General features: G+C 38.2%; 1 protein-coding gene across 3 annotated transcripts in view; it reads left to right on the forward strand.

Annotated features, from left to right (window-relative positions):
* Nucleotides 1–13,594, forward strand: part of SLC35F1 (solute carrier family 35 member F1) — a 231,825-nt gene that overhangs the window by 118,371 nt on the left and 99,860 nt on the right. For all 3 annotated transcript variants that reach the window (XM_081945841.1, XM_081945843.1, XM_081945842.1), the window contains exon 2: nt 223–398. In XM_081945841.1, the coding sequence (XP_081801967.1) occupies nt 223–398 (176 nt within the window). The remainder of the gene's footprint in view (nt 1–222; nt 399–13,594) is intronic.

Consider the following 13,594-nt stretch of genomic DNA (forward strand, 5'->3'; position numbering starts at 1 on the left):
CCAAACTCCGTTTTCTTCGTTTTCTCTGAAAGAGGCACTTTGCTGTTTCCAGGGTGGCCCCACGGGCCAGATCTAAGCACACTACGGGCCAGATCCAGGTCCCGGGCCTTGAGTTTGACACCCCTGTTTGAGGGGGGCCAACAAAGGGAGGAAAGTAATCATTCTACCAATGGCATCTTTGGCTGTTCTAACAAGCTGGTTTCTCTGTCTTGTTTCTTTTAGGGAGCTCCTGTTATCTGTTGCTTTGGGGCAAGTCTTATCCCTGCTGATCTGTGGTATTAGCCTAACCAGCAAGTATTTGTCAGATGACTTTCATGCCAACACGCCTGTCTTTCAGAGCTTTCTGAACTACATTCTCCTATTTTTGGTCTACACCACAACATTAGCTGTTAGACAAGGTAAGTGGGGTGTGCTGCCTTTAGATGGGTTATTATATTAATTCCTGAAATTGTACATGGCCTCATTTTTTTCCTTTTTGCCAATTTTGGTTTTGTTATGTAACAAATCATTCTATAATAAACTAGAGTTGAATTTTTAAAGGCAATAAACTGATGCGTTCTTTCATTCAGGAATAAGTTAATAATTACCAAGGTTCAAAATCACCATTACATGTTTTGCTGGCATAAAGTTGTTCGAACACATTTCACCAATAGAATCCTATACAAACAATTTAAATTATTTTAGGGTAGGGTAAAATACAATAGTTATAGGATAAGATACAATACAATTTAATACACAAACATGTAAAATAGAATAAAATGACATAAAATTATATTTCAATGTCACCCTTACCATCTACCCCAATCAGTCCCACATATGCAGATCTCAACTGAACCAAAGTACTCTGCTGTGTTAAATGTTATTTTCAGGTTCTGGCCACATACAAAGTAAGTTGTTTTGATATGGGGATCCCAATGGGTCATTCATTTGGTGTACAGAGCAAGGTACCTGTCTCTCACCCCCTTAAACAAGCAATAAATAAATAAATACATGATTGCTCAAGAGGTTAAGTCTAGAATGATACCTGAAATGATGAGATTGATTTCTTTGATTTCCTGATAAATAAGGGCAATATTTTCATTTGGAGTCTAACATGAGTAAATAAAATTTTATGTGCATGGATTTCCCCCTTTTCCCCATCATTCTTGATGGTCTGAAGAGCACATCCAGTATAACGTGGGAGCTGCAACAAGAGATGAGAAAGATTGGAATTGGGAGGGGATTCTATTTATGAGAACTTCTTCAAGGCAAGCCAGGCTTTCATCTTCACATACTTGAATCAAACTGTTTGCTGATGAGATGCACTTGTATCCCCCCTCTCTCCCTCTCCCTCCCTCTCTCTCCCACCCCTCTCACTCTCCCTGTCCCTCTCTACCCCCTCTCCCCCCCTCTCCCCCTCTCATCTGTCTATCATCTTTATCCATCCATCCATCCACCCTACATCCATCCATCCATCCATCCATCCATCCATCCATCCATCCATCCATCCATCCATCTATCTATCTATCTATCTATCTATCTATCTATCTATCTATCTATCTATTATCATCTCTCTCTCTCTCTCTCTCTCTCTCTCTCTCTTTAATGTGTTTTCTGTCTCTCACAGAAATCTAAATATTTTTATATTCACTGTGATTATTATATGACTGGGGTTTTGCAATATTATTACAGCATTACTTGATATTAATATTGACATATCTTCTGTAGCCTTCTTTGTCCTATTTCATACTACCCTTAAGTGTCCCACAAACCTCAAAAGCACCTCCTCATATATGAAGAACAGGAAGTAAGAATGAAGCTTGTATGAAAACCTAGTTTCTGCTAAGAGCAGAAATGCACATGAGTGCAGAACCTTAAGCCAACTGTGGCCCTTCAAAATTGTGGGTCTGGGCCCTCATAGATACCAATTTGCTGCCAAATGGTACGTGACAGAAAGCAAAAATACAGAACAAGAAAAATCCCAGAAGGGTATGGCTAGCTGATGAGACTAAAAAGCTTGAAATAGCTATACTAGTCTCCCTTTATTTCTTTGTCAGTAAATTTAAATTTAACACAAAATAGTGGTTGCAGAAACGACTGCCTGCGAAGGCTCCTGGATTGCAGCTGAAAGGTGAAAATGGAAGCAGTAGGCTCTATCCCATATTTGGGTTGACCAGATAGACCGGTCTCACCAGAAAAACACCTACAGAAGGAATTATCTTTTAAATTATACTTAATCAAGCATGTTCAAGTTAATGATATTAAATTGATCATTTATCAGTTATGTCACAGAATTCCAAGTAGCTGGGAAAAAAGGGCACACCATTACATTAGAACAAAACAATCTATTGGGTTTATTTATTTAAATAATTTATAGAGCCTAAGTGATTCTGGGCAATATACCCACAGGTTAAACCCACAATAATTCCCCCAAAGCAAAACAGAAATAAAAACACACCATACTATTGGCAGAGCTTGCGTAACCTCTTGGTCCAAATACTTAATTACCCAGAATTTCCTGGTCTTTTTATGTAATCCAAGGTAAAAAGCACTGTATTTTGGCAATTCAAGGTTATCTGTAACTGGTTTTACTGCAACACAAGGAAAGAACAATGGAGTGCATAAGCAAAAATATTATCTTGCTATTTGTTGGAACTCCTTTTAATGTACAAATCCTCAGTTTAGCATTTGGCTTCTGTGAATTATTTATGTTTTTCTTCCAAGAATGTGCAGATGCTTCCATCTCTGTGTTGTCTATAAGCAATCAACCCTTCCTTTCTTACTCTGGTTAATTTCCAGTGGATAAATTAATGTTAGTTTCCATTCTGTTCCTTTTGTCTGGCTCTATAACACCAATAGAATAGATTGTTATAATTGTTACAAAAATAATTTGCCATTCACATTGAATAACAAGCAGCTGTAAGAACTTATCAGTCTAAATTTAAAATATGATCCTTTACACGTGAGATATATAGCTTACACTACCTAGCTCCCACTGCTATAGCACAGAGATGGACCTACAGAGTTAGCACTAAGGATTTTGCTTGTTGACTAAGTGCAAATCAATTTATCAATGTATTACTTCCAACAAAATGGGCTGAGGCAGTAGTTTACCTCTACTCTTCCCTTCAGCATTCCATCCATCTTCTTTCCCAAGCCACAAAACAGTGAAGAAGGGAAAGAAGGGAAATCTCTTCAAAACTCCTGCTGCTATTCACACCATGTTAAATGGTGCCTGGAAAGACCAAGTGGAAGAACCATTGCAAGATCCAGAGACCTTCCAGTTGCTGTTTACCTAACAAAGGGATAATAAATCTCTGGGTTTTTTGGCTCATTACTTATCCATATGTTAACAAGTGTGGGTTAAAGATACATTTTATCAGAAAATCACTTTTCAGCAGATTTCCAAACCAAATATGGTGTGGAGCAAACTCTCAATGGCTTAGCATTATGTGATCAAATAAATGCTACTTATCCACGTAGAGATATTTGCACCTATGGGAGTATAATCTTTACTGTTTGCTGCTTTGTTTGATACACAATATAAGTGGCATAACTTCATAATATTTACAATATTTATCAAATCAAGAGTCATCTTTTGGCTCATACATAGAGCTAAATGAGAATTCTGAATTCTCATGGAAATATTTGATCAAAAACTGGAAAATATAATACAAGGAACAATGAGTAAAACCAGGACAATGAGGAAACAAGGGAGCGACCAGAAGAAGCAGAGGAGACTGAAGAACTGAGAAATCAAGAAGAATAAGATAACAATAAGAAGATATCATTAAAATGGATAGTGAATAAGTGATTCAAATGGAAGGATTTTTTTAAAAAAAGATGTGAAAAGGGAATGGGAGAAACATGGAAGACAGCTGAAAAGAAAAAGGAGTTAGACCAGACAGCTTTAGAACCAGACAGTGTGAAAAGGTGGAGAACAGAAAGCTAGAAGGTATAGTCAATATACAGATTTAAAGGTAGATGAAATAAAAGACTTAAAAGATTTAAAAGAAGTGTATGGGAGGCAACCCCAAAAAAGATTAAAAATTTAGATGCGGGCAAAAGATGTGGGATAACGGGAAAAGAAAGAGAATGTAAAGTAAAAATATGCCATGAAAGTATTTTAATGATGTATATGAATATTAGAATTATATAAATTGGATAACTGATTTGTTTTGATGTAGTGTGATAGTGATCTAAGTATAAAAATATGGTTGACAGTGAAAGATTAGAATTAAACAATAAGTGATTAGGTAATGAAATAATATATTTGTTTATTATCACGTCTTTGAATGAAAAAGAAATGTAATGATTGTGAATAATAATATTATGTTGATTTTTATTGAAATGTATGATACCCAGGTATCACACCATTTATGCATTGATATATATAAATAATACAAAAATAAAAAACGGCATAAAAAGAGAATACTGAATTTCATTTTGCTTTTTATTTATCTTTAATTGTCTTCATCCTGTTTTCACTTCCAATGTTGTCTAGAGGTGTTTTCCTTTTTGGGGGAACTTTTGAGCAATCCTCTAAACTTTCATCTATTTTCATTTTTAAAAAACTGTTCTTCTTGGACTACAGAGAAATTAAATCCTTTTCCCCCCTACTGGCATTTGAAGAAATCTCAGAGTGACATCTAGTTTTAAGTATGTCTTCTGTCAGATATCTAGGTGAGAAGCAATGGTCAACCAATGTCCTTGGTAAAGAAACAGCATCATTTCCATTTCCTTTCCAGAGACAGCTGTATAAAAAGGAAAAAAAAGTTTTCACACGTTCTCCAAAAGACTACAAAAAAAGCCATTTATCTACCGAAGATCTTTAAGGTTTCAATTCTATGCAACTATTTAAGAGCGTGCATTTAATTCAATATTCCATTCCATTCCCCATCATCCAGTCAGAGCTGAAGAAGCTTCTTGGATGAGAAGTCTTCAAAGAAAAACCAGAAAGTCCAGTTGTCTTTTGAAAAAAAGCAACTTAGAGACAACAATGACCTGGATGACTGAGAATCTTCATAGACATTTAATTCAATACTAATTGATGACCCAGCCTTTTGTTGTGAGGCATTTTCTCCTGTTCCACTCTGCCTTTGATTACTTATCAGTGATCAATTCACCCTTGCCTTGAGGAGAATTGCATTCTGACTTTCCTCTAGCCAAATTATGAGATACTATAGCTGCTCTGCTAAATAAAAACCATGTTTAGTTCTTTTTTATTTAATTTTAATTCAGTTAATTTTGAATAATCTCAGGTTCAATTTAAAAACATGTCTGATTTTCAGGTTGTTTCACCAAAGAATCTCATTTCCAAGATGCAGATTTTCATGTGAAGATTGAAAATCATGTCCCCATCACATTGTGGATCATAACATTTGTTTGGAGCCACTGAAAAAGCAGCTGTGGAAAGTCAAAGTGATCTATCTTTAGAGTGAGAAGGAGATATTCTTGGTATCTAGCTAACACCGTTTTCACAGAGTGTGAAGCAAACTTTCAAAGGTTAACAAAAGTCACAACTCTGGGGAAAATCCTGGTATTGTTTCACAAGGTCTTTTTAAAGCCTCCATTCCCATGGGATGCTGTAATAAAAAGCTGTCTTTAAAAGCATACTGTTTGCATCTTTCAAAGCATCTGTTTGTGATGCCTTTTTTTACCCTTTCCAGTGCATAACTGTCCTTATATCTTTTTGGGGATCCTTGATTTGCAGAGGTGGTATTCAGCTGGTTCTCTCCAGTTCGGGCAAACTGGTAGTAGCAGCTGTGGGAGGCTCCATCCACCCGCCCCGATATAATGTGTGAGCACTGCGCAAGTGCAGGAGGTGATGCACATGTACAGATGCGCGCACTCACATTTGCGAACTGGTAGGGAAGGTAAGTGAATCCCACCGCTGTTGATTTGGCATGAAATGGCCCACAGGCTTATATTCTGCATGAAAGATGCTATTTCTGTGAACATATGTTTTCAGGGTTAATCTCATATGTTTCTGGTGGTGCAGTGCTTAGAATGAAGTATTGTAGACTAACTCTGCCCATTGCCAGGAGTTCAATCTTGACCGACTCAAGATTGACTCCATCCTTTTGTGGTTGGTAAATAAGTCTAAGTGCTAATTGCTATTGCTATATCTAGAAATAACAATGATGCTTGACTCCATCTTGGGGGACTTTGGGAAAAGATGATGGAGAAATTTACTACTTCTGTTTTTATGCTTTGAGAGTACCCTCACAAAATTAAGGCAGCCTTGCAGAATCTCTCAGCACTGAAAACTACTAAGCAAAATGTTGCTTAGAAAGTTCTATGCACATAGAAGAACCTAAAACAGATTTTAGTGCTGTAAGTTTGGCTTATGATTCATATTGAGAGAATAATATTTCATTTTATTTTAAGGTATCATTTGATAAAGAACAATTTCAAATTATGTCTTGTGAAATTGAAAAGCCGAATAACGTGCAACTTAAATGCTCAGGAGAAGGTTAGAACTTTGTGTCATCACAGAACTGCGCAATTTTGTTGTCCAATCAACTCTGAGTTTCCACAATAATGCTGTTATTGCAGGCTAAAGTTCTACAGGTTTTGCATCACTCCATAACTATAACAAAAAAGTGTAAATGCTTAGATCAGTTGAATGGATTCAAAAGACGTAGAGGGTCATTAGATGTAATTACATCTAATAAGAACATATACAATGTGATTTTGTTTTAACCACAAATTCAAGAAATCTTTAAAAAATATTTTCCCTTCATATCTCCAGAAGTGGTATTCAACCGGTTCTGACTGGTTCTGGTGAACTGGTAGCAGAAATGTTGAGTAGTTCGGAGAACTTGCAAATACCACCTCTGGCTGGCCCTGCCCCCATCTATTTGCTGCCTCCCGAGTCCCAGCTGATCAGCTGGGTCTTCTTTTGTTGCCCTGTACAGGAGAACAGATCTGGAAAGCAGGTTATTGGGGCGGGGAATGAATGGGGATTTTGCAGTAACCTTCCCCAGGAATGAGGAGGGAATAGAGATTTTGCACTATCCTTACCTCAGAGTGGGGTGGAAATGGAGATTTTGTAATATCTTTCCCCCAGGAGTGGGAATGGAATGGGGATTTTGCAGTATCCTTCCCCCAAGAGTGGGGAGGAAATGGGAATTTTGCAGTTTCCTTCCCCTGCCACGCCCACAGAACTGGTAGTATAAAAATTTGAATCCCACCACTGCATATTTCCCATTTCCTGCAACAAAGGAAAGGAAAATTCAAACTGAATAATGAGAATAAGAACAGGGCAGTATAATCAGTGCAATTTAATTGTCTGAATAAAGCAGAAATTATTGTAAATATTGAAATATGGCAAAGTAAAATAAATCCTGTAAGATTTGTAGTTCTTATTAAAATGGGAGTGTTTGTTGGGGGCTCCTCAGGCTAATCCCTTCACATTAATTATCCTTCCAGTAGTATCTGCAGGAAAAACAAAAACTTGAAAATATTCAGCTTATATGGAAGGCAGTCACATAGGGCCTCTCCTTCTGCAAAGGGCTACATTAGGACAAAACTGCCTGAAGGAATCTAATGTTATTTCTTGGGAGGAGAGCCAATTAACACTCATGTTATGAAGGATGCCGTTTGAGTAATAAATGAAAAGGACTACAAATCATAACTGTGTCCCAAATATCAGAGACAGAACACACCTGTAGGAAAGATTCTACAAGTTGCAACATCTGGTGGCTTGTCACTCTGGAGTTTATCTGGGAAAGAAATTAAGCCTTGCATGCATTGTGTCCCACGCCAATTTGTCTTGTTTTGGTTGTCTATTTCCTTTCCTTCTGTGTCTTTTGTCTTTTTATTTTATTTTACCTTACATTCCATTTTAGGATTTTTAGTCTTAGCAAATTTGGAGAGCACCAAGTTGGAAAACTGGCATTCTCCTTGGTTACCGATAGCCTTCTGAATCCAAGTCAGAAGTAAAGCTACCTGTGTCTTGACTCAGAACCATCTCCTCCTGGTAGGTGCTGCCCAGACAAGGGATAATGAGGTCCCATTCTTAAGAGAAATCAGTGGAGCATGGGCCAGCAGCAAAAGTTCCTATGCTATGGAGCAGGACTCCAGAGATATGCACGGCATCCTTTATATCAGTCTTGCATAAGATAGCATCTGATTGACAGAGACTGCCTGGACAAATCTTTGCAGGTTTTTTGGCAAGATTTTTCAGGGGTGGCTTGTCATTACCTCCTTCTTGGGATAAGAGAAAGTAACTGTCCTAAGGTTACTCAGCTTGCTTGTGCTTAAGGCAAGACTAGAACTCATGGTCTCCCAGTTTCTAGCTCAGGGCTTTAACCAATACACCCAACTGGCTCTCACAAGATAGTTCTATTGGCTTTTGGATATTGATTGATATGTAAGACCTGGATTGGACAGGCATGTAGGGCTGGGTAAGTGATGAGTAGCACTTTGAATTGTACCCAGAAGCCCTCTGGGAACCATTGCAGCTCATAACCAAATGTTTTGGGTGTCTGTTGGGGCAGTGATTTATTTATGAGAAATATTTATTTATCAATGTATCCTCCATCTCTCTACCACCATTTTTTTAAAAAGAAGAGACATTCAGACCAACCAGCTAGTTTTCAAAAATGAATAATCCATTTTAAGTCTTCATCAGGATTTCATTTTATTTTGCCAGACACTTTGCATGCAATAAACACATTTTTCACAGAAAGGGTGTGCATAATCTTTCACAGTTTGAACTTTTTAAAGTATGCATTTGCCATCCAAATCTTTAGAAAACAGATGATGTTCTTGTACTATGAAATAAAAGATAGATTTAGATTGTACAAATTTTCACTTCTCATACAAATGATATAAATAAGCTGATTACCTCCTCTTTATTAGATTGAAATTTAAGATAGCCTTCACATGAAAAGTGAAGCATCCATGTAATCCCACTGTTTTATGAGCTGCAATGGCTCTCAGAGGGCTTCTGGGTACAATTCAAAGTGCAGGTGATCACTACTATAGCTCTACATGGCAAAAGGCCAAGTTATCTGTGGGCCAACCTACCTCCAATTGGCTCTGCTCTGCTCATGCCACTAGATCCATCAGATTGCTCCAGGGTCCTTCTAATGATTTGATCCGTGTCATCTAAAGGGGCCCAGGAGATGTATCTTCTATGTCACAGCAGTTGCCCTCTGGCACAGCATTCCTCCTGAGATGTTAATAACCGTGACCTTGTTAGCTTTTTGGAAAGTCTTGAAAAATGGCTCTTCCCAACAATGCTGAGACCAGGATGTTAGCTGAACTTGACCTGTATGGTTGAAAGAGATAGTATGTTTTGAGAGTACCCTTCTTTTGGCATATTGTATTGTTTGGATGGTTTTATTGTTTTTTGGATTGTTATATTTGACTCAGTGTTAATATACTGTTTTCTGCCCAAAGTAATGAGAGTGAAATAGGTAGCTGTATAAATTGTATAAATAAATAATATCCCTTTTCAGTTGAAATGGAATGTTCAGTAGCAACGCTGTTGTACTGTGCTCGTTTACTACAAATTAAAAACATAAATGATATAAGCAGTTCAATAAAAATGAAGATTATACAGAGCAAATACTCCAAACAGCTAGTGCCACATTTGGCTTTGTATTGGCTATCATGGTTAACATCCTGTAGCAACTTTCTCGCCTCATTTGAACTCCTTTGTAAATTTATGAGCATCTCTATCTTAGATTTTTCTTATACAATCACTTAGGTGGGTTTGGAAAACTCTGATGTGGTTCTATTATGAATTGCATTTAATGCTATATTCATTGAGAACTGGTTATTCCCAAAAGTGAGGATAGCTATGAAGGAAAAGGGATTGTATTTTTTTAAAAGAACACTGGTCAATTCTAGAGGTACATAATTTAAGGTCCTCCAAAAGTTTTGGGTAAGCGTTCTCCAAAGTTATTATCAGATCATAATTTTGTGAGAGGAAAATTGCTAAATGCATCACTGGAGAGAAATTATCTCCTCTTAATTAAATGGTAATGAAATGAAATTGAGCTTAGGTTTTAAAGATCTGGGAGTGAAGCTTCTGGTACATCACTGAAATACCAAATGTTGCTTTTGACTTTGGAAAAGTGGTTCTGAGTTAGTCTAGCAGAACATCTGAACTAATGAGACTTGGGCTGCTGTCCCATATTTACAGAGAGAAAGTTCATAGGGGGCCCTTGGGACTGACATCTATGCAAACATGAACAGGATTGGCTGTTAGTTAAAATATCAGGCAGAAACAGTAACAGTTGTACCCTTGCCCTTGTTATTTGACAGAAATTCAGCCAACTGACATTTCCCAAGGCAACTGGCTTCACAGCTGAAGGAAATTCTAACTGTGTGATTTAAATAGTTATTCAGCAGCAGGGCCACAGCTTGGGTTTTGGCACGTAAATAAGAGGATTAAAGGAAGAAACACCAAATTTACACCCCTTATCCTGAAGGAAGAAAGTTTGAAGTCATTTATACATTATTTGTTGATATGCCCAAGTCATACTGGGACAGAGTTAGTCATGTTATAAAATGAAGGCTGGTGGCATCTGATGTGTAGTTAATTTTTTTTCCTTCTCCAATATGGTGTCTTCCAGATATTTTGGGTCACAACATCAATCTGTCTCTGGGCGCATAGTTAATATGTCTGGGAGAAAGATATTTGGAGGGTGGCTGCTTAGAATGCCAAGCTTACTCTCTGTGTGGTGGAGACTCATAGAATACCCTGTGAAAAGAATTCCTTTGTCTCCACTGACTAAATAAAAAGAAGCTTAAGGGGATTCTTTTAAGGTCTTTAGCTTCCCTCAATTGTGATCTTACTTGTTTTCCACGCACTGAATGTAAAGTCATTTCCTTTGATATAAGTTTGGTATCCTATAAAAGGTCACATAAATGAAGGTCACTCAGAGACCATCGTTTTGTGTACAGATTTGCTGGCAGAAGAGAAATGATTCTCTCCTTTGATTGGAACAAAGGGGAACGTACCTGCATGACTTTACATTCTAGCCAGGGGTCTCCAAACTTGGCAACTTTAAGACTTGTGGACTTCAACTCCCAGAATTCCCCAGACAGCATAGGACACTCTAGCTCAGGGGTGTCAAACTTGTGGCCTGTGGGCCAGATGTGTCATGCATTGGCCATGCCCAGCCCCAGTTTAGCGAAGGGGGGGAAGTCACAATATGTCACGTGACGCCATGAGTTTGACACCCCTGCCCTTGCTGTATACCTGTCAACTCTTCATGTTATTTGAGACCTAAGACCACAAAAAACCTTCAGTGTAACAATTCTCCTCTCTTATCAGACCTGCTATGGTGGCTCAGCCAGGGCTGCAAAGGTGGTGGTATTCAGGAAGAACAAGGTCCCTTGAAGAAAAATAAAAAAATGTATCTAGACCTCTGGGTCTCAAAATTTTCCTTCAAGCAACAATCAGAGGAAGATTTGGAGCTTGGGAGACTATTGCCAAATATAGGACAGATAAGTAGCTGAATACCTTCCAAGTGACAGACCATATAAAGACAAAGCGAGCAATTAAAATGTCTTTTTGAACCCTAAACTGAAGTAAGCAAGAATAATTTTTTTTAAAGATCATCATAGTTTACTTTTTTATTTGCTTTATTCGGTTTGATTCATTATGTACCATCAAAATGGTGGTAACTCTTAGTGATCATATAGACGTCCAAGAAAATCTGTTCCTAACCTGGTCCTTCACATTTCCCAGCAATGCTCCCATTGCTTGTTGGGAATTTTCTCTTTCACCTTTCCCAGCAATAGGGATTTCTCAAGGAGTTATGTTTTCCACCTCCAGCACCTTCGTATAAATCACTGTTGCTCAAAATAGGTATCTACTTGTTTTACCTGGGCAATTAGGATGATCTGCAGCCCTTGAGTAATTCTACTGGGGAGTATATACACTTAGTGTACATGCCTGCATCATTTCCTCATTTCTTCCAGAAATACCTTCCTTGTATAGCAAGATTTGGCAGTAAAGCAGGGTGTGTGTGTGCGTGTTTGTGTGTGTGTGTGAGAGAGAGAGAGGGGGGGGGGAGAGAGATTGATTGATTTATAGTACATCACTTGTGCTTTCTGAAGATTGAAGTGATTTTGTTTCCTCTACCACCATATTGAAAAGTGAGAGCCCATCCCCTTCCTTCCGTTGTTGCTCGAGAAATGGACTTTTTTGTGGCAAAGCACACAATGTTTCTGTTCAACGCCTGCTTAAGGCTCTCTGAGCAAAACATACGTTATGACTGTCCCATCATGGTTCTCTTACTCAGCATGAGAGCAGGCAGTATTAGGAAAAGCTGTTGAATAACCATCATGGATTAACTAGATAACCTTGACCTTTTCTTTTCTTTTCCATTATTTGGGAGTAAATATCATTGAACTCTGGGCAGTTTATACAGGCATAAAATTATAGAACTGCTATAATGAAATGCCCTAAGTGGTAGGAATTAAGAGCTGGGAAGGGCGGGGGGGGAAGCTGCAAGAAAAATTCTATATATTGCATTTATAGATGGCTAAGTCAATAAGATCACAAGGGAAGTTCCTGATTGAGTTTTGACAAAAACAAAAATACATTTCACAATATACAGGGGTGCTATACAATCACTATAAAGACTTTCTAACTAACATCCTTTACTGTATGTAACCTTTTAACAATTGTGATTGAGGGCTCATCAGTCAGCCACCTCCAAATTATTTCCCCCCTTCTTGTTCACTTATCTATCTTGGTTTTCATTTTCAGAACATAAATTGCTTCAAGAAAGCTTTCAAGCCCGGCTATAAATTGAACCATCACACCTTTATTGGAGTGTAATAAGAGAAGCAGAGAAGAACATTTTAACAAACCAATTGAGTCTTTTGAAGAACTTTAGCAGAACTTTAGCAGGGCCGTGCATAAGCACACCAGCGTGCCTAACGTCCCTGTCCTACTGTCCCCATTTATTTGTACCCATTTCCTGTGCCTTTATTCATGTTTATTCTTATTCCTGTTATCGTATACATGAGTGACGAACTAAATAAATAAATACAATAAATAAATAAATAAACGTCAGGAAAGTGTGTCTCTCTGCTGAGCCTCTTGGGCTGGAAAGGCTTGCTGCAGGATGGGCAACCTTCTCCTCGTCAAATACCTCAGAGCTTCACATTCAGTCAGTCCCAGTCAGTGTGGCCAATGATAAAAGGCTGTAAGAACTGCAGAACAATACATCAGCAGGTCAGCAGGTTCCTAGGCTTGGCTGTGTTCTGACCTAGGCTTCCCCAAAAAGCACGAGGCAGAGTCCTGGTCCCGACAAAACCCCTTTTATTAAACGAATGTAAATTCCTCTCATTCACATTCAGCAAGGCCTGGCAAACAGTCTTTCAAAGGAATATTTATGATTACAGACTTTATCTATCTTGGAAAGCTGCCATGTAAATATTTTCCAAATGAGGTGCTGTGCAAGGAAAGATTGGGCACAGAGTCTCTGAGATTCATGGACAGATCTTCACACTCCTGAAATGAATCTAATGACCGAATGAATAAATTTCCTGCAAAAGCCCACTCCTCTTTCGCTCCTCTTTTATTTCCAATGGGAGGGGCCAATCACCTTCCACCTGTGACTTTACTCCCAAGTCTACC

This window comes from Natrix helvetica, assembly GCF_964273705.1.
Source record: "Natrix helvetica genome assembly, chromosome: 2".
In the NCBI taxonomy this organism is placed as follows: Eukaryota; Metazoa; Chordata; class Lepidosauria; order Squamata; family Natricidae; genus Natrix; species Natrix helvetica.